Here is a 22,656-nt window from a genome sequence, read left to right on the forward strand (position 1 = left end):
ATTCCTCCGAGATCTGACTATTTATAGATCATTTGAGTGCTTTCATCTATCCCCTCTTTCCTCTTTCCGCTTCATTGGTTTTAGCGGGAGTTGGTTGTGTTCCGCTTGATTAGAGGTTCCATATGTTGCGTCAGCTTGGCTGAATGCGTTGTTGGACAACATACATGCGGCTTCTTTGAATTTTCTTCTGAAGCAGTGTTCTTCCTTGTGGATGATTTCAGCTTGAGCCCACTTGATGGTATTCGGTGAATGCAATTCTTGGAATCGCAGTCCGCGTTCGGTGACTTGGTTTTTGTGAGGCTGCTACGGATAGTGTTCTTAGATCTGAGGCAGGTTCTGATGTTATACTTGGACCCATGCTTCTTCCTTGCGTAGCTCTTGTTGTCTTCTAGCTAAAGCCTACTACACCATCACTTTGGAGTAAACATTTCATTGAAGGTCATTTTTTATGATGCCTGGTTCCTTTTCGAGACCTTCCTTTGTATTACAGAGCCCGAAAGCACGGTCAAGTAGAGTCTTGATGATTCCTCTCTTGTTCGATTGATGGTGGTTGGATTCCTGGTTCAGGTACTGCCCTGTGTGAGTTGGTTTTCGATACACAGATGTTTCCCGTTTCGTGTCGGTCCTCTTCACCTATATGTCTAGGAATGGCAATTCGTTGTGGACTTCCTCCTCCATTGTGAAAGTGATGGAAGGACTTACGTTGTTGATGTGCTTCAAGAAAGTGTCTAGTTCTGCATTCCCATCGTTCCATATTGTGAAGGTCATCTCGTGTTAATAGTTCTTTTTTTTAATTTTTTGGTTGTTACTTGTATTTTATTTCACTGTCTTTTCAGTTATTTTTGCTTAATATAATTTTTATTTTTCAGCTGATCTTTTTTTATTTTTTAGGCATTTCAAATCAATGTATATATTATTAGACAATGGAAGTCCGAACTAATTAAATACATCACCTCTCACGTTTTTGTCATAAAAAACTGAAAAAAAAGTTGGATTTTTGACTGTACGAGTACACTATAAATCAAGTCTGCAATTTGTTATTGTCTATGAAAGCATTTTTTGTGAAATGTAAATGTTTCCAACAAAAACGCAAATAATACGCGCATGCCATTCCAGTACCTACCTCCATTGAAACAAAAGCCGGTATCTACATATACGAAATGTCGGCATGTGCTTTACAAAAGGCTGTTTTGGAAGCACGAATTACTTTTATTTTCATGTCATAAAGTTGAACGACAGCTACCAAATCAGCAGTTGCATCGTTGATTCAACGTACTGAAACTAAATTAAAAATGTGGGAGCGACCCACCCTGAAGATAAACGAAAATGGGCATAATGTTATCTCATCTTGTGATCAAATTGGAGTTTTTATGGTAGGTGGAATAAATATACTGTGAAAAAACATGCCAAATATGGAAGGTTTGCCAGGGGGAAAAGTACGGCTGGTCGTTTTTATGTGAAATCAAAATTTCAAATACCTCTACCCTGTAGAGGTATTTGAGTTATCTGGAACGATTTAAACAACGCGAAATTCTTGTTAATGAACATTGGACTTGTATAATTTTCAAATTTAGTGAATGGCGAAGCCTTTATTTGTTGTTTCATTTTCCTCATGTTTCCACAATCAGTGATTGATTTTGCCATTGTCATTAACGATTACGTATGTAGTTTTATGTTCTGAACTCTGTTTCAATGGAATACAGTTTCTTTCAGATACAATCTGGAATAAATATTCCATTGATGTATTCAATTACTGTCTTTCTTTTCTTTTTGGAGTTTTCAACTTTCTGTGTAATGGTGAAATAGAAGGCTAAAAAATGATTCCTCGGTAAAAATTCGGTAAATATTCGTTTTGAGGACACCCGGCGATTTTGAACTTACTACTTACGTATTTTGATGCGCAGATTACGAATCCGAAAGAAAAAAGCGACGCTCTTCCTTATTTACAAAGTTACGACCCTTCAAAGTTCAGAAAAGGGCAACTTTTCAGCCTTCTCTTTCACAAGATGAACTATTTAAAAACACAAGCATTATTTTTTGGTAGTCCCCGTAGAGTTCATTTGTTAGTTAATTTTTCATAAATTGTTTGTGGAATAACATGAACTAACTAATTTGTTTGAAATTCAATAAATATTGACTTCACATGTAGTCAGTGCGCATACTTGACGACTGGCTATAAAAAAAATCATCTGAAAGAACAATTCGTTCAGGCCAGTGTCAACTCCCTACACTGTAGGTGTATGGACTGACACCTATCAGAAAACAACTACTCCCCTGGCTAATACCACGAAAGGCTTTGGATTATATCCGACAATTGTCAGTGCAGGATTCTTCACTGAAGTTATTCCTGCATATGCTGTTGGCGATACAACTGCCGGAATAGATTTTCAATTATTGGAACAGACTTGCAGACCGGTTTCGGGCTGTTTGACTACCCGTCAGTGCCAGGTATTGTCTATCATCAACATAAAGACGATGATTTCCGATAATTGAAAATCAAATTCCTTCAGAGTATTATTCCTCGAAATAGGCTGAAGCTGACATCAAACGACAGATTTGTCATCGCCCTATCTGCCTGTGAACGAGTTAACCAACCGCATTTCCGAAAATTGCCCTATTCCTCGTACAAGGAAAAAACTGGCAATAAATCAAATTGTCTAAAGCAACGGTCGGCAACAGGCGGACCGCGGTCCGTTTGCGGACTGCGAAAATTCGAACATCAGACCATCGGTTACATACCAAGTATAAAAATCAATATGTAGATAAGGTATACCATACCTTTATCAATTGAAATAATATTTTTAAGCCGCATAGAATTCAACTGAGTATGTACTTATTTTATTTAAAGTTGCCTAGTCAACCTGTTTTACAAGTACCTACAACTGATATTGTTTTATTAGTTTGCGCGCGTGTGGGCGGGGGAAGCAGAGTGTCAGTCGTAGCGCAAACCGCGGAGCAACCATTCATTTGTTTTGTGATTTTACGCGTTTTCATAATATTTTCATACCTATGCTAATATGGATTCTAAACGTGAAGTGGACAATGAAAATAGGAGGTTTCTGACAGAATGGACTGAACAATATTGTTTAACGCTGCCTAATGGGCCTCAAGCGGTTCCAGTGTGCCTTATATGCAATAAAACTGTCGCTATTGTTAGGGAAGGTAATTTTAAGCGACACTACGAAACAACTTATCAGCAATCCCATCAAAATGTTCCTCTTGACAGTACAGCTCGTAAAGAAAAACTTCACTTTTAGTTCTCACAAAAAAAAACACAAAATTACTAGTTCGTTGCATAAGCGAGCCAGAAAAATCCACAGAAGCAGCGCTATGTGTATGCTGGACGCTTAATAAACAGCAGAAACCATTTTCAGAATTTGAGATGGTGAAAAAATGCATGTTAGAAGTGGTCACGGTACTTTTTGAAGAAAAAAAGATGTCACTGCATTCCAAAGTATTCCATTATCAGCGAGAAGTAATACACGAAAAACAGAAATTTTTGCTGTTGATATTGAAAACACTCTTCTTGAACTTCTGTAAAAGGCACATTGCTAAGCCATAGCACTTGATGAATCATGTGACATTGCTGATGATGAATAAATGTCTTTCTTGATATTGACTGTCAGAATTTCAGGGAATAGTTGCTAGCAATATTGTCGTTGGAGTGTTACAATCGAGGAGAAGATTCATTCAAGGTCATTGATTTTTTACTGAATCTAACACCAGTTAAGATAAAATGGTGCCGCTCTCAACTGGCGGGACTCCAGCAATTATTGGCAAAGAAAAAGGTGTAGTAGACAAGTTGATTAATTTTATGAGATCTCATTCTGCTCCTCAGCACCAACATTTCAAAGAGTTTTTTCTGACAGCGTATCCTGACTTACTGCAACACGACAAAAGTTGGATGAGTAAAAATCAAGTTATTGAAAGTTTCTGGCTGATAAAAGATGAGGTAACCTCCTTCTTGCAAAACTTAGCTACGGAGGGAACCAGGAAGCACAAACAAGCGTAATATGCTAGTCGTGGCTTTTCAAAAGACATTTTGAAATATTCGAATGCGCTCAACACAGAATCACAAAAAAATGGAAAATTAATATGTGATCTGACAAAACGTGTCTGCTTTTCGACGCAAGCTGGATATTTTTGAAAAAAACATTGCAAGACAAGAATTCATTTATATTCCGACAATTCTTTATTATAAAAAGAACTCTGAAGAAGACAAAGCAGTGTTTGTAAAATTTCTGGCCGATCTCAGGAACGAATTTGCTACAAGATTCCAAGACTTTGCAGAGATGGGAAAGGTATCACCGTTTCTTAAATCGTCATTTGAAGTTGATGTAGCAGCAGAATGGATATATGTGGCTGCCAAAGGCATCAATTCAAATGAAGATAATTGATTTTCAAGAATATGTGTCTTTGCAAATATATAAAATGATATCCACTGGAGAATTTTGGACTGAACATGTTCCAGAAAAATGTGAAAATTGCAAGAAACTAACTATAAATTTGGCCACTATGTTTGGCTCGACATATGTATGTGAAACATCTTTCTCAAAGAATAATTTTTTGAAAAACAAATATCGTCGAGATTAACGGACGGCCACATACAAAACAAACTTCGAATTTGCTGTTCCTATCGAGAACCAAACTATAAAAACTGGCTCATGACCGTCGGTGCAATTTCTCACATTAATTTTAGGTCTTTTGTTTTATAATTCAGAATTTGATTTGAAACCAAAATAATACATAGGTAGCACTTAATTTGTATCAAGTGTTTTTTCTGGACCTCGTCAAAATTTTCCCACAGTTACCGGACTTCACCTAAAACTACTTGCTAACCACTATTCTGAAGGAACAATTAGTTCAGGCCAGTCTCAATTCCCTACACTGTAGGTAGGTAGTTGGTAATTGAGACTGCCCTTAACAAATTGTTCCTTTAGATGATTTGACTCATAGCCAGTCTTCAAGTATGCCCACTGACTATACGTGAAGTTTTTTCCTTATACGAGGAATTGGGCAAATTTCGGATATGCGGTTGGTTAACTCGTTCACAGGTAGATGGGGCGATGACACATCTGTTGTTTGTTGTCCGCTTCAGCCTAGTTCGAGGAATGATACTCTGAAGGAATTTGATTTTCAAATATCGGAAATTATCGACTTTATGTTTTAATTGAAAATCTATTGCGGCAGTTGTATCGCCAAAGCATATGTAGGAATAACTTGAGTGAATCCTGCACTGACATCTGTCAGATATAATCCAACGCCCTTCATGGTATTACCCAGGGGAGTAATTGTTTTCTGATAGGTATTAGTCCATATACCTACAGTGTAAGGAGTTGAGACTGGCCTGAACAAATTGTTCCGTTAGATGATTTGAAATATTGACAAACCTTCATTATTGACTAACTTGCTTGCTGATTAAAAGTCCCAGTTTCGTTTTCCTTTCAATGTTTTCTAAATGTTGTTATCTAAAATTTATTGACTTCCACTATTTCACTTGTTCGACAATTAGTTTTCTTTCTGAATTTTGTTTTTTCATTAATGAATAATTCTAGCCAGAGAATAGTGGTGGATTTTTTATTCTATTACTTCAAAACCTATTCATTTTCAATTATACTTTTTGTCTATTTTTGGGTGGCCTTGGATGCAGCTGGAAGCCATCAGCGAATTTGGTCCATATTAGGTGTTCTGAATCACCGTCATATCTAGTTTTTCATTTTATTTAAATTCGACAACTTTCGATTGTTCAATATTGAAAATCGAAAAAAGTATTTCAAGAATTACCGCACATAATTAGATTTATTGTTTCGATACAAATCTGCATCCTTAACAACATATGGTATTCGTATTTGTTCAGAAAATGTGGTAATATATTCCAGACAACCAAAATAGGTAATTCTCAATATACGGATCCAAACATTCATTTCAGTGGTGTTTTAACATCTAACCGCTAAAAAGTGATTACAAAAACTCATCATAGTAATTGTACAATTAGTAAAACAGTTAGTTGGGTAACAGATTCGTTTGAATGTTGATTGAAGTAAAAATAAAGATGTACAACACATATTGTCAATATAATTAATTACTTGAAATCTTCATGAGTTGTAATATAAATATTATTTCAAAAGTATCGTGGTCATGAATTATTCAGAATTTCATGAACAAACAAATAAATTTCTCAAGATTTTATTGACGTGGCGGCGTCGATCGATACATTCTCAAAATAACTCATTGTTGATTGTTTCAATATTTGAGTTTGTAATATTTTTCATCTTGAACAGTGACAATACTGAAACACAGGTCAAAGTGACACTGAGATTGAGAGATTGAATTTCAGATTGATTAGGTTGAATTTAGAATCATCTATAATAGAAACGAAAAAATTGGAGAACAGAGGGAAGATAATCCAGAAAGACAAGTGAAAAGACAATGTCTTCAACACGCACCATCTGAACGGAAGAAATCCATTGGACCCCAGAAAACCGTGAACATATGAACGTGACAATGAAAAGTTATCAAATTGGAAAATAAAGTGGAAGAGAATATAAAAATGACTGGAGCCGAATAGCATAGAGACTGAAACAATGATGCAAAAAACAACAACGGAGTTGTTTTACTGGCAGTGTTACTGGAATGAAAGAAATTGGAGAAGAAAGAAGTCTAATACAAATGAATAATGATGAGAAAAACAAAAAACTGATTGGCCACCTGTTGGGATACGACATGTTCATAGCCACTGGAAAACCCCCGCAGATCCTACTTCTAAAACATAAAAAAACGATGCGGTCTATCTTCCAATAACTCAAAGAGACAACAATACTTCGACACGTTTACAAATTGATAATGATGGTTCTATACAATAAAGTGTCGTCAGCGTATCGTTCAGCAGTTCTCTTGAATTAGCAACTGTGCCATAGTTCAACAGACTGTCTGCCTGTTGATATTTGCGAGATCCTTGAATATATGAATTTCCAGACGGACAAGTTGCGGTAATGGATTTGAAAAATCATTGTGTTTTATGATTTCCTAGATTTCATCAGAGTAGTACTCTGGATAATGTAGAATGTGGAAGCACCTTAACTACTCCTGTTGATTTTCCGATTTCTGACAGAACCCTGCATCATTCAAATATTTGAAATGAATCCAATCTGATATTTCTGCTTATATATGTATGCTATTTTTTCTACAGAATTCATTTCTTTGTTGTCCAAAGGCTTACAAAAATTATATTTTTTCATTTATAGATTTCGCAGTCCTTCCTTCATTTTACATTTTTTTTCAAATGATTCACAACTCATCTAGGCGACCCAGTGGCACCTACCACCTGATGTCTTCGACAATTGCGGACCTAGCCAAATGTTACACCCATGCTCAATCCCTAAAGAGATGGAATGGAATCAAAGGATGCAATCTTGCCAGGATCACCTTGGGCAACCCTAGGAAGCTGGCGCCGAAGAAATATCTTTCTAACTGGCCACTGTCAACTAAGGAAACACCTCCATAATATGGTGGAACAGGAAGATGAGACTGTCAGGCATGTCCTATGCGAGTGCCCGGAGTTATCGTCAATAAGAGAGTGTGTGTTCGGCGAGTTTTGGCCTACACCTGCTGATATAAAATAGATGTCTCCCAGTTACCTGTCCACCTTCCTGGAAAGGACACGATGGACGATGACCTAGGAGGACAACTCTTCGGGAGGATGTACAATGGGTCACATGTGGCCTAAGTGCTGTGGGCTTACCTTACCCTCCCTACTCTACAGATACAGATACAAAACTTATCTAGGCAATAATAGAGATGGCAGCAAACTGGCTAATCCTCAACCCCAAAATCGCTTGCAGTAAGTGTTGAATATTAGCTTGGATATCATTGAGAGTGAAAATTTGCCTGGAGTCATTCGGAAATATATGGAAACGGGACCTGGCACACATGCCTACCGGTAATCGACGCCGATCACCGGTCGGCGTGTGTGCCAGGTCCCAGTCCCACATGTGGTTCACTATTGGAATTTGGACGACCGGTATAAAATCGTCCGTCCAAAATCGGTGTGTGTGCATTTAGCGGTAGGCATGTGTGCCAGGTCCCGTACCCACATGTGGTTCACTATTGGAATTTGGACGACCGGTATAAAATCAAATAACGCTAGTTACACACACACCGATTTTGAACGGCCGACTTTGGAACCGGTCGTCCAAATTCTGATAGTTAACCACATGTGGGAACGGGACCTGGCACACACGCCGACCGGTGATCGTCGCCAGTATGCATACAGGTGAGCAGTCGTCCATTGAAGGCAATACCGGGAAGTAGTGGCGTACATGACTAATTACACTCTTGCACATACTAACCGCTTTTTTACCGTCCATTCCAGTCTCGAATGCTCGGTGTAATTGTAGTTACGTAACGCTAGTTGCACACACCGATTTTGGATGGCCGACTTTGTACCGGTCGTCCAAATTTCAATAGTGAACCACATGTGGGAACGGGACCTGGCACACACGCCGACCGGTGATCGACGACGGTAAAATACGGGTGAGCAGCCGTCCACTGCCACTGTATCGCCGGCAGTACCGGGAAGTAGTGGCGTACATGACTAAATACACTCTTGCATACACTCTTGCACGCACTACCAAAACTTCGTTTTGGTAGTGTAATTGTAATTACACGCACTACCAAAACTTCGTTTTGGTAGTGCGTGCTAATTTCGACAACAAAGCAACTGATTGTTTGACCGATAAAAATCCGATGAGTGTGCAAGCACCCGCTACTAATAAAATATCGGCCGATTTCATACTGGCCGTCCAAAATCGGTGTGTGTGCAACTAGAGTAACGATACATGCAAGTGAGCGCGTCGCCGGCAAGCGCTTGCCAGCATCAACTTATCTAAACGTGCCTGGAAAGTTTCTGTCTCTCTGTTTTGCTATTCCATCAGTTAACAGCACAATCTCAAACGGTACCTATGGAAATGGACGAGAAAAAATTGAGTTACTTGTTAAGGCAGGCTCTAGAATATTCAGAAGTTTTGAAAATTTGCCTGGAGTCATTTGGAAATACTGGAAAAATTTCTACTCGCCTTCTTTCAGGTCATTGAAAAGATGATGAAACTCTCTCAGATTTCCCTCCTTTGATTGATGGGATGGACCCACAATCTTCTTTTTTGTGACTATTCGACTATTTTCAGCTACATTCAATAATGCGTCCACTATAATGACGACTCCTTCGGCAGTGATAGACATGTTTCTGTCACCGCACGATGTCAACTAAAATTCCCTTGAAATTGAACAAACATCACCTTCAGTAGGTATGCTGGTTTTAGCTGGACAAGTAGGCGATGCTACTACCCCTCGCCATCAGGCGACTGACAGCGCCGTGCTGTGCTGTGCCGGACAAATGAGCGACAAGCTCAAATCAACTTAGATACATTTTCAGAGGTAACATATTCAATTCGTTTTCTCAATTTCTTGACATGGACACCGAAGAGCTCGAGCAAAAAATGCACATCCGCTTCAATGTCAATGAAGTGAAGGGCAAAATTACAATAAACAGAAAAATCAGAATCATTGGAATCTTTCGCGGCACTCACGAGCATAGCGAATCACGCGTTATTTGTATTAATTTGTACGTAATCATCAGATCATCACTCTTCAAGGAGAAATATTTATCTTTCTGCTGATGGTAATCGGCGAATTAATTCATCATTACATATTCTTAATACATGGATTTAACGTGATCCTTCTATGTACGGACTGGAGTTTGTGTGGTACAGCACTCGGATTTACGATTTACAAATGAAAACATACATAGTTTTGCTGCAAGTTTTCTTGTCCACGTTGTAGACGTCGTAAACTATTCGAGATGGAAGCGAAATGTGGGTAGATAGTTCCCCATTTTTATGAATACGAAGTTAGACAGCAATATATTTGGAAAATATCTGTATAGTACCATTATTCTATTATGTCGGCTATAACTTACAGAAAGAGAGCGCCAAATGAAATTTATAACTCTATTTTGACACGTCAACTATTTTGCCCATACTTTCTGCATAATCAAAATCATTCTTTAACCTAGTTTCAAATATACAGGGTGTCAATTTAAAATCTTCTCAACTTCTACATCTTCCTTTCAGGGAATCATATTTGGGATCAGAAAATAATTTTAATTTCATTTCTGAGGGATGCAGTTTCAAGAAATATTTTAGCTGGTACCAGCGACCTGCCCTGGCTTCGCACGGGTGCAATGTTGATACTAAATATACATATAAACTCATGCGATCGCTGCTAATCATAAAGTACTGTATGGTGAAGCGTGGTCTTCGACGCACTGTTAATAGGCACGCGTCGCCGGCTTCTCGGCCGGTACCGCCGCAACCCCTATATCCCTGCATTTTAAATCTGTAGTATCTTTGAAAATATTCATTTGAATTACATGCTGTGAAAGGCCATATTTATCAATATTAAATGCACAATGTATTTAAGGTACTTTATTGGATATAAGGGTTGAGGCTGTATTGCCCAAGATCGCTTCGTAAAAATGTAAAGGATGGAAAATGGTTACTTTGGGTTATCCCTGAGAGATAAACATGATAAATTGGTTAGGACTTTCGCGGCCGAGGTTACTATCTTCATTAGGGTTTGAAAGCCGTCGTAGTTTGAAACTGCATCCTAACATTTCGGCAGCATGAGTGGTTGGAGTATTGTTCTCATGTATGGAGCTCCGCCCCTATGCATACCCTGAAGCTGCTGGATTCCATCCAGAAAAGAGCCATCCGCCTGATTGGCGACACGAACATACCTTGCAACCTTAATAGTCTATAACATCGAAGGAAGGTTGAAGATTTGTCATTCTTTTATAGATACTTTCACGGGAGGTGTTCAAGTGATTAGGCACATTTGATTCCACCAATTTCACATGTTAGAAATACGCGACGAACTGTGGCTGCTCATCGTTTTGAGGTTTAACTCAGTACACCTCGAACTTCACTGTTCAAGAACGGATTCTCAGAAAAAACTCCATCAAATAATCTCGCTGAACAATCCCCTGAGGATAATTCATTTTTTTAAAGCTTTTCACTAGATGAATTTTAACAGCTCATCTCAAATAACTTGATGGTACTAATAGAATATCTATCATTTTAACTTCGAAATGCAACCGCGCTATGTAGGCATTTTCCTTTATTCATAAATATTGTTGAAAAACATTTCGAGTTCTACCTGACCAAAAAATGCGAGATAAGTATCACTATGGACCAGTTGCTTTACTATTTGTGATCTGAAAAGAGTTGTATTTTAGTAAGTCATTATTTCTAAATATACAACATCGTTTCAGAGACAAAAATCAATATGCGACTTCATTTTATCAATAACATGTTGTTTTTTTCTGGGAGCGCTAGTCTCACGAACGGCTCAACTAATTTTGCAGTGTTCAATAAGGTGTTGTTGAAGGCTTATATCTAAATTTCGATTTATTAAAATCGGTTCAGTGAATCATGAATACTGTTCAGTTGATTTGACTGAAACTTCGGTTAAAAAGGCAATTGCTGTACAATCAATTTGCTGTTCTGGGAAGACCCAAAAACTTTAAGTCCTCGCGAATGAAGTCAGGGGGCAATAGCTAATAAAACTGTTCTACTGACACAGTCCGTTTGATTTCACCGAGAGCATTTTATACGTTATCTTGTGGAGATTCATTCGAAGAATAGAATACCTATACTTTTTTTACGTTCTATTATCCTGCTGAAAAAATCAGGAAATGAGAATGAATAAAAAAGGTCAAGATAGGTACGATAATATAATGGTACCAACTCTGCATTATATGACCAAGATTCATATTTTTTATATATTTATTTATTTATTCATTTATTTATCCACCCTAACAGACCACATAGGTCTTATTACAAGGATGACCTCATTACATACAATATTTTACACTACTGACGGGGTCGACTGATAAGTGTGATGATCACCACTAGCTGTATAACCAAGACTTTTTTCTCTAAATTTTCTAGAGAATCTGTTCAATCTATATCGATTATAACATTCAGTTCATTTGTGAAACTCTTTATATAGAACATCGTATTTGATCTTGTTCTTGTAACGTCAAAATCAACTAATGATAATAAATGAGGTGATTTTAGTTTACTATTGAGCAGCCGGTGGAAAAATGACATAACACATATTTTGCGCCTATTTTGAAGAGACTGTATCTTGAATTCATTCCTCAAATGAGATGTTCTCACTGAACGGTAGTCTGGTCATACGTGATATTTTTTGAAGTGAAGATATCTTAAAAATTTGTTCTGAAGTTTTTCCAATTCATATAATCTGGAGTGATACTCGCCAAACTATATATTTGATCCAATTTCCAATTTACTTCTACTACAGTAATTTGATCGAATGAATATTGATGAAATTTCTAGTTTGCCTGATGATGAACCGTAACATTTTATTTGCATTTCTTGTAATATTTCTTATGTGAGTCCTGAATGATAATGTATTATTTTACGTAATTCCTAGGTCTTTTATTTCTGTTTCTTTCGAAAGGGACCGACCCTATTCAGTTTGTAACTGAAGAGAATAGGGTCTTTCTTGCATGTAACTGACATTACTGAACGTTTATCAACATTGAAAAATAATTTATTCTCACAACTCCACTCATAAACCCAGTCCAGATTTTTTCGTAGCATTACCCAGTCCTTCACTGTTTGTACTTGTTTATAAATTTTTAGGTAATCGGCAAACATTAGACACTCTGAGGATTCCAACACTCCTGGCAAATCATTCATAAAAATAACAAAAAATAAGGGACCTGAATTGAACCCCTGTGGAACTCCAGGCATAACCTCAAACTTTTTGGAATATGAACCATGATATTTAACAAATGAATATCTGTTTTCCAAATAACATTTTAACAATTTGAGAGTATTTTCAGTTATCCCATAACGACTCAACTTCCATAATAAAATGTCATGATCTACTTCATCGAAAGCTTTTTGAAAGTCTGTATAGATAGTATCCAGTTGAGATTTGTAGTCAAGTTTGACTATATAGATTTATTTCTTACAAAACCGTTTTGCTGATATACTTTTCAACAAACTGATATAATCTTTTGTATACAATTTGTTCAAATATTTTAGCTGGGGCACACATAATAGATATTGGCCTATAATTTTCAATAGACGTTTTATTGCCAGATTTGAAAATTGGAGGTACTATCGATGTTTTTCATGCAGAAGGAAACACACGTGATTCCAAAAATATGCCATGTTTTCTGTTAAATTTTGTTCAAGGTTTATGAAAAATTTTTCTTCTTCCAATCATATTAGATTCCGAACAGTTTTTCTCAAATTTTTATATCTGTCATTATAGAAATCAGAAGAAAATCGTAATCTTTTATATCTAACCTTCTCTTTCAAGTGATCTTCGATCTCTTTTGTAAACCATATTGGAAACCGTTTTTACCTACATATACTGTGTACTTAGGTACTCAAACTTCAACTGTTTCATTCCAAACGTTATAGAATTCACCTAAAGCTCTGTTTCAATCAACTTTTTCACCTAAAATTTTACTCCAGTTAGCTTTCCTAATACAGTGAGTCATAACTTCAGAATAAAAATTTTTAAAATTGTATAGAAATACTTTAGGAGTATTTTTAACAGGTTTATTTTCAAAATCATCATCAGTTGATATACTCAAGGAAGGATGATATATATATATATATATATATATATATATATATATATATATATATATATATATATATATATATATATCTTCATGATTCAAACATCGACTCATATACGCGATAAGAGCATCCCGGAGAAACATAAAGGCCACATAAAGTATATTTCACTCCACTCACCTTGATTTCCATTATAACTGCTTCAAAAGTTGTACTGTTTTTTTGAACCTTCAAAATTTTATATTATTTTTTTCTCGCAGCTATCAGAACCCCACCACCCATTGATTTATTTGTGAGTTCGAGATCTCTACTGGCTCTGATTATATTAAATATATCGCAATCTACTATTTCACCATCTAGTACCCCCTCTTGCAGCCGTGTCTCAACGGCAAGTATTACATCATAGTCACCCTTTGAAATAACTCTGAAAAAATCACCACACTTATATAAAGTGTACAGTATTTAATAAAGGATTTCGATATGTCCTTAATTGGATCACTTGTGAATTGGCGCCTCAAACTCGTATATTTCAGTCTCAGCATTATTACCGCCACTGAATCCCCGATTGTAGTTAAACTACAAGTATAATTCCAGAATATGTAACACTGACTCGAAAGTCATACGCTAAATACTTAACGAGAGGCCTCTTTCATGTGTCGACAGTCTTATATACGAATCTCAGCCAACATAAACTGTAGTATGTACTTAAGCGACGTTTTTATCTTCCCGAAGATGCAATTTATACGGTCATTTCAAAAAGAGCACCTCAGATTCGTTTCTTATTCGACCAGAAATTCTACTAATCGCGTTTTTCAGCTACATTCATTATTTTTGCTGCAGCTCTCATTAAATCTTCAATTAATTAAGGAAGCAAGATTTGTAGCGCGCGATGCCGTTCCATTTGTGTCTTGATGGCACTTCAATAAGGCGATACGAAATCAAAGAGCGGCAGCCTTTATTAAAGATTTTTAACATAAGGAAATCGAGAAATTGGATTGAAGAGAAGTGGTTCCATTTACATATTTGATAGCTTGATAAGTAACGGTAGCTTCCGTTTTTTATTTTGTAGTAACCCAAAGGTATCTACAAATGCGTGAAATTATTACAAAAATTTTCAATATTTGTACTTTGAATTCGAAATTGAACACATTCCGAGTGTATTTTAATTTAATTATCGATATTCTCTGTTCTAATTTCCTCCTCCTGTAGAACTCAACAGATAGCGAATCAGTACAATGACGTGTCGAAGAAGAATGCATATTTTAAACAAATAAATATATCGTGAATTTTATTAGTTCTGACTTCCATTTTCTACTATGATGAGATGGCGAATTTTTTCCTTTAAACACTGAGGACAGTGTTTCCAAAATGTACTCTATCATAGATACATTCATAACAAAAAATGTACCGAAACATGCTGAACATAAATCTGAATTCCCTCATTGGTTTAGTGCACATACTATAACGACTGTTAGGGAAAAGAAAAGATGTCATAAAAAATGGAGAATGTACCGTAATAATCTTGCCTACTTAACATCTAAACTTTCGAGAGGCAGGTTAATATTTCTGTTTGACTCCGACTACAACACCCATATAAACCAAATAGAAACCAGAATAACTTCCGATCCCAAACAAATCTGGCAGTTTGGAAAGTCGAAAAAGGGCGCTCACACCACAATTAATGCTATAAAGAATTCAGACAAAATACTTTTAACACACGGGCAAAATATATGTGACGTTTTTTCAGAGTTTTTCGCTTCATCATTTAACCCAGCAATAGGTATGAATCAACCAGATACTAATAAATTAACCGATAGCTTCACATTCAGTCCTTATCACATCCCTTAAAATACCATTCTGAAAAAGATACTGGATCTTCCTCAGAAATCACCTGGCGTGGACCATATACTCACTTGCTTTTGAAAACAATGCGCTCAAAAATGCCTCATATCCTATCTAAGTCTATCAAAGAAGACTCTTTCCCAAAAATATGGAAAATTGCATTTGTAGTTCCCATCTTCAAAAGTGGTAATAAGTTACTATATGATAACTATCGCCCTATATCGAAACTCTGCTTAATTTCCAAACTTTTCGAATCAATCATTTGTGACTATATATACTTTGATGTTTGATCTTCAATCAATAATGATCCTCAATCAACAAAACATCGCTCGATTGAAACCAATTTATTTATTTATACTAAATATCTCTTAAAGATCATGGATAAAGGCTATCAGGTTGATGCAATCTATACCGATTCTAGCAATGCATTCGACAAGATAGATCATGCAACTTTACTCGACAAGCTGGCGGAAATCGGTATACACGGTGATCTGCTAAGATGGTTTCAGTCGTATGTTACAAATAGGTTTCAGGCAGTCAACTGGGAATATTCAGTTCTAGATTCATTAATATCACTTCCGGAGTTCCTCAAGGCTCCCATCTCGGGCCTCTCCTTTTCAACATTTATATTAACGATATATCTAGTTGTTTCTCCAACTGCGATTTTTTAATGTATGCTGACGACTTGAAAGTATTCCATACTATGACATGTTCCAACGATTCACTCCTCATTCAGAACGACATCAATATTCTTGTGAAATTCTGCGAGAAAAACTCTTTATTCTTCAATCTTAAAAAATGCCACTCTATTACATTTACAAGAAACAAAAATATTTACCACCACCAATATCACATAAGCAAACAGCAACTAAAGAAAACATCTGAAGTCAAGGACTTAGGAGTATTATATGACTCTAAGCTATTATTTGACTCGCATATTACCCATATTGCAAAAAAGCCAACAAAGCTCTTGGATTTCTGATCAGGACTTGTCACGACTTCCGTAATACTAACTCTGTTCGTACACTTTACATGGCTTATGTAAATAGTCAGCTCAGTTCTGCTTCAGTTATTTGGAACCCCCTGTATATCTCGTATATTGAAAGACTTGAATCTATACAAAGCAAATTCGTCACCTATATCAATAGAAAATTCTTTAATAATCCCAAAGATCCATTACAAATCGAAATACAACTCAATCTGATATCTTTGACGGATAGACGCCAAATAGCTGATATTAAGTTCATATATAAAATAATAAAAAAAAATTTTGCAGGCCATTTATGGAGTCCACCCCTCATTTGGAGAGTTTTAAGTTCATATTTGAAAAATATTTCATTATTGTTCTGCTGTTAGGTGAGGCTCCATCCTGTTGAAAATACATTTTTCCAACATTAATAGCTCCATCATCAAGTAAATCGTGTAAAATACTGCTCAGACTAAAATTTCTAACTTTGCTTATAGTTAAGCTTCTAATAATGCATTGATGCTTTACTTTGTGGACGCACTGTATAAATTTGAAACATTCAACTCATTTCATCATGAATTTCGTCATTCGTCGTACTTTAATTATGAGAGCAGAAATTGAATTATCACGACTCTCTTCAGATTCACACGAACATCAACTCGTAAGTCATCATTTCAGGAATGATCCGTCTCTGCAGGCAATTTCATGTCGCATATTTCTGTTGGAAATTACTCGCTCAAGAGGTTTCAAGTGAATTACACGGATGAACTTTACATAATGAGCAGTAAACACTCAATTTCTGAAATGTCTGCTCTTCTGATATACTCATACGATTAGGTTCATAGTCTGTTTCAGGTTATCTTATTTTATTTAAATGACACTGTTGGTGTGTTTGTGATTTAATCTTCTCAGGAAATTCAAAATCATGTATCATAAGTAAGTATGATAGACCTATTGGAGATTAGGAAATAACATCTTGAGTCCATAGGACAATAATGACACCTATGTTGGAGAAGTTCTTTTGCAAAATGAAATTTTACGGGTCAGAGCAATTTTTAGTTTTCTCTACAATTTCAGATAAGGCAAACAACTCAATATGTCAAAATCATTCTTAATTTCATTTCAAATCATGAAATGATTATGTTGATAGAAAATTATCAAGCGATTGAAGAAATATATTGGTAGCAATAATTTGTTAATCTTGTGATTCATCTTTTATAACGGTGACAGTTTGATAATGTTTAAAGTGCTCAGTGGTGAAAGGATCTAGATAAAATCATGAGTATATTGGGACACATTTTTTAATTTAAAAATCTCACCTTTGATTGAAATAGTCTCCTGAACGTATCCCTGGTATATTTAGCTTCTTTATTCACAATATCAGTACACAGTCTCAACTGAGCCAGATACAACCGTTCTCTCAAATTCTCCTCCTCCATACTGGACATAGGCACTAAAGACTTCCGACGTTGGGCAAGCCGTTCATCGACAACCGACGCTTTACTCGGAACATCACTGAGCGTCGCGGCGTCAGAAACATCCGCCGAAAACCCATTGTTTATAAATCCCACGGTGCCGTCCACTTTTTTTTGTTTTACGAGTTTGGCCAGCGTTCCCGAACTTCTGCGGCGTTCCGCAGGGTTCGGTTCAGGAGTCTCTGAGCAAGAAATCACTGTTTCTCCATCTGATATATTTTCTGGGTTCGAAGTTGTTTTCACTGACGAAATGTCAAGGGGTTTCGTACTCGATTTTCTCCGGGGAACTATCGGGGTAGATTCGGCAGATTCTTCTGGAATGGGTGGTACGCTGGTACCCACTAGAGGTTGTGCCATTGACATTTTCCAAAAGGTTTTCAAAATATTATCCTAGTCATTGATAGTACCTTTTGATGGGATGAGATCTGTGTTTTTTGTTGAAGCTTTCAAGTTAGACATAAAAAGGAATATTATGAATGCGTTCTTGTTTGAGAAGAAATTATGACGAACTTTTACATCTCTCACTATATCCATCATATATTTTTGGGATATACAAGCATCGAACAAAGTGATAACAAATTACATCTTTGCTAAAGTTTCGTGGATATATTTCAAATTTCTTCAAAATTAATACGTAAAATAATGCGCCGTAAAATGATAAAAAAATTCAAATGGGATGAAACAGTCAGTACATTCGAGCTATATCCTTTTTTTTGTTCTCCAAACGGTTCAATTTAACTTTCCCTGTTTGTTTTTTGTTTGGATCTAATTGAAGTTTTACCCACTTCCTGTTGACAAATCGATCTGATATTTGATACTCACATTCTATTTTGATGATGATAAAATTTGAAGAATTCTGTATCATTTTAAATCTAAGATAGCCGCAGCTACAAAATGGCGGATTACATATTGTTTCACAACTAGCAGACTAGTAGGATAGTAGTACATTTTAAGAAAGATGCAAATTCAAGATGGCCGCAGCTACCAAATGGCTTAATATACAGGGTGTAACTAAATAAGTGTAAAACATTTGAGAAGGTGATTCCTCATCGAAAAGAAGATAGGATCTTTCATATAAAGAAATTTCATTGGAGCATCCCTTGTTAAGATACAGCCCCTTAAAGGGGGTAAATAAAATTTGTATAACAATTTTTTCACAAACGCTAAAAAAATTACAATATTGAAATTAACCTGACGTTTTGTACTACCAAAAAGACACACAGCCAGAAATTCATTTGGTTCACCCCATGGTTGTGAGCGGTGGAAAACGCAACCCCTAAAATTTATTTCCAATGTACCTTTTGTCTTGTTATTTTTTACCATTTAAAAATTTTATTCCGATAGCTTGTTTCATTCTTAACAGAAAATGTCTCCTGGTTTTTCTGCCCAAAATAAACCAGTTCGCAGCAAAAAATTATTTTAGGAACAACTACAGAGATACATCGTCATAAATACGAATAAATACGAAAATACGAAACTAATCTATCTAGTAGGTCGCTATTAGCGATAGTGACAATGAAATCAGTATGACGCTGTCAGTTTTTGACTTTTCGAAATTGAATTAATACTAATGGTGTGTTGTTGTTCTGTTCTTAATTTGTTACTTTAATGATTCACTTGTTATTAAAATGACATACATAAATGAGGAGATGGCTGATATGCATTACGTTTACGGTCTGTCGCAGGGGAATGGGTAAGAAGCTTCTAGAAGATATGCTGAAATGTATCCTCAACGGCAGCATCCTTCACATGGAATATTTGCTTGACTTCATCAAGGATTACAAGAATATGGTTCATTCGACAAAAGAACGCAGGATTGTGGTCCCCATCGAGAAGTACGAACACCACAGCTTGAGAAATCAGTACTTAATTTTATTGAAGAACAACCTACTACCAGTACTAGAAAGATTGCTTTCCAGCTAAATGTTGATCATATGACGGTATTTCGAATTTCAAAGGAACAACTCTTATACCCTTACCATCTGCAACGAGTACAGGCACTGTTACCGCGAGACTTTCCGAACCGTCTTGAATTTTGCAATTGGATGCTGGAAATGATTAGAAGAAATTGTGACTTTATGAAGACGATAGGATTCACAGACGAATGTAGTTTCATAATTACCACATATGGGCTGATGAAAACCCTCACGCTATTGTCGAAACTAATCATCAAGAACAGTTTTCTCTTAACGTGTGGCTCGGAGTTATTGGGGATGATTCAATTGGGCCTCATTTTCCACCTCCTCGATTGAATGGTGATGCATATGTTCAATTTTTGAGAGAAGTGCATCCAGTACTGCTGGAGGAAGTTCCTTTGGGCGTCAGAAGGGACATGTTTGTTATGCATGATGGGGCTCCCACCTCTTTTAGTCAAGTAGCACGTCAGCATTCAACTGAAACATATGCAAATCAGTGGATAGGTCGAGGAGGACCACAGAACTGGCCCGCTCGATCCACGGATCTCAATCTTCTCGATTTCTCTATTTGGGGTCATTTGCAGCAGTTGGTTTATCGTACACCTGTTCGCGATGTAAAGGACTTGAGAAACCGCATCATCGATGCGTGCAGGGTAATCAGAGAGACTCCAGGAATATTCGAGCGAATACGTGTCTCAATGAGCCGACGTCTAGACGCATGCGTAATGTCTGAAGGTAGACATATTGAACTTGTACTATGATTTCTACATGTTGTGTGTTTTGTTATTATTAAATTAGTTTTGTTCATTACCCTTTAGTCGTTTAATGCAGGTACTAGCTACAAAATAACAAGAAATCCAGTTCGCATTTTATGACGATGTATCTGTAGTCGTTCGTAAAATAATTTTTTGCTACGAACTGGTTCATTTTGGGCAAAAAACCCATGAGACATTTTTTGTTAAGAATAAAACAGGCTATCGGAAATAAATTTTTTAATGGTAAACAAATGATAAGACTAAAAGTTACATTGGAAATAAATTTTAGGGGTTGCGTTTTCCACCCCTTACAACCATGTGGTAAACCAAATAAATTACTGGCTGAGTGTCTTTTTGGTAGTACAAAACTTCAGGTTGATTTCAATATTGTAACTTTTCTAGTGCTTGTGAAAAAAATTGTTATACAAATTTTATGTACCCCCTTTAAGGGGCTGTATCTTAACAAGGGATGCTCCAATGAAGTTTCTTCATATGAAAGATCCTATCTTTTTTTTATGAGGAATCACCTCCTTGAATGTTTTACACTTATTCAGTTACACCCTGTATATTATTTCACAAATAGCTCAATATGTGTATCAAATGATAGTGCTTGAGTGGTACTATAAGTAGTACACTATGAAAAATCCAATGGAATTTGTACAAAGAACTTTGTCAACTCAGAATCGGGGTACAAGCATGGATCTCCCACCCAAGTCAAGACTAACCTAACCTAACTCCCACCCAAGTCAAGACTTGGGTGGGAGTTAGGATGGCTAAAAATGATACGTCGTTAGCAACACACCATACAAGTTGAGGTAAAAGTTCAAAACGAGGCATTAGGGTCGATTAAAATTAGAAACTAAAAACTTGAAAATGAAATGAGAAAAAAAAATTATGTCAAATGGTTTTATTGAGAAAACAAAAATATTACTGGTGTAGAAAATGTGACCACTGGAGTGGTCATCTTCAAGAGGAATATCAAACTAATCCTATTTACAAACTTATTCTTATTTATACCATAGGTACCTAATCTAGGTACCTGCATCTTCAGTGTCTTAAATTAATTTCATAATATTGCCTTATCTACTAGGCAATACTGTGAAACACATTATAAAGTTAATTAAAGACTAGAAGATGAGGCAATATTGTGAAATTAATTCAAGGCACTCAAGACTCAGGTACCTAGAAGAGGTGCCTATGGTATAAATAAGGATAACTTTGTGAATAGAAGTAGTTTGATCTTCCTCTTGAAGATGATCACTTGATGATTGAAAAACGTGTCGAGGTGTTAAAAATAACGGTTTGGTGTTGGGAAAAGTCTCCAGTAATATAATGACTTCTACATAGGACCTTCTGAATTATTTTTTACTTCTTAGTATAAATTGTCTACATCATTATTATCTTTCTTCAATTGAACCGTTCAACATGAAAAAATGTCTTATTTTTTCCTAGTTTCTCAAATGACAAATCTATTTACTGTATTCAGACAACATCAGTTTATTTCTCTCGAAAAAAATAAAGGTTTATAGTGTTTCATTTACTGATTGACTTCTGCGAAAATTGAAAATCTATAGTGTTTATTCAACACCTGGAGACCTGAAATGGAAATGGAAAATATTTGACTACGACCGTATTCCAAATTTCAAAGTTGATAAGGGTGATAGTTGAAATCTATTGAAATATTTTCATGCATCAAGTTTTCTGCTCGACAAAGATCAAGAGGATTTGCAACATCTGTTTATAATCGGTTTTTTTGATATTTTAGAAAACTACAGGAATTGGTTTTTAGTATCAATTAGCTCAATTAATGTTATAATTGGCAAATTCTACTGTATATCTATAACCGAATCTATGTCTCATCAAATTACCATGTTACTCCATAATTATATTGTTATGAAATATTATTATTTTTGGAAGTGAAAATGAGTACTTAAATCATATTCCATGTAGATGAAGATGGTCTTTTGATATGAAACAATCAGGAATGGAAAAAATCGTCCTGGAAATACAATTTAGATTATA

General features: G+C 36.1%; 1 protein-coding gene across 2 annotated transcripts in view; it reads right to left on the bottom strand.

Annotated features, from left to right (window-relative positions):
- Nox (NADPH oxidase) overlaps positions 1 to 22,656 on the bottom strand; it is a 439,945-nt gene that overhangs the window by 407,515 nt on the left and 9,774 nt on the right. For both annotated transcript variants that reach the window (XM_074181192.1, XM_074181191.1), the window contains exon 2: positions 17,808 to 18,406. In XM_074181192.1, coding sequence (XP_074037293.1) covers positions 17,808 to 18,326 — 519 coding nt within the window. In that variant the 5' untranslated portion in view covers positions 18,327 to 18,406. The remainder of the gene's footprint in view (positions 1 to 17,807; positions 18,407 to 22,656) is intronic.

The sequence above is a fragment of the Leptinotarsa decemlineata genome, unplaced genomic scaffold (assembly GCF_025532065.1).
Source record: "Leptinotarsa decemlineata unplaced genomic scaffold, Ldec_3_MD MMD2_tig00026307_RagTag_RagTag, whole genome shotgun sequence".
Classification (NCBI taxonomy): Eukaryota; Metazoa; Arthropoda; class Insecta; order Coleoptera; family Chrysomelidae; genus Leptinotarsa; species Leptinotarsa decemlineata.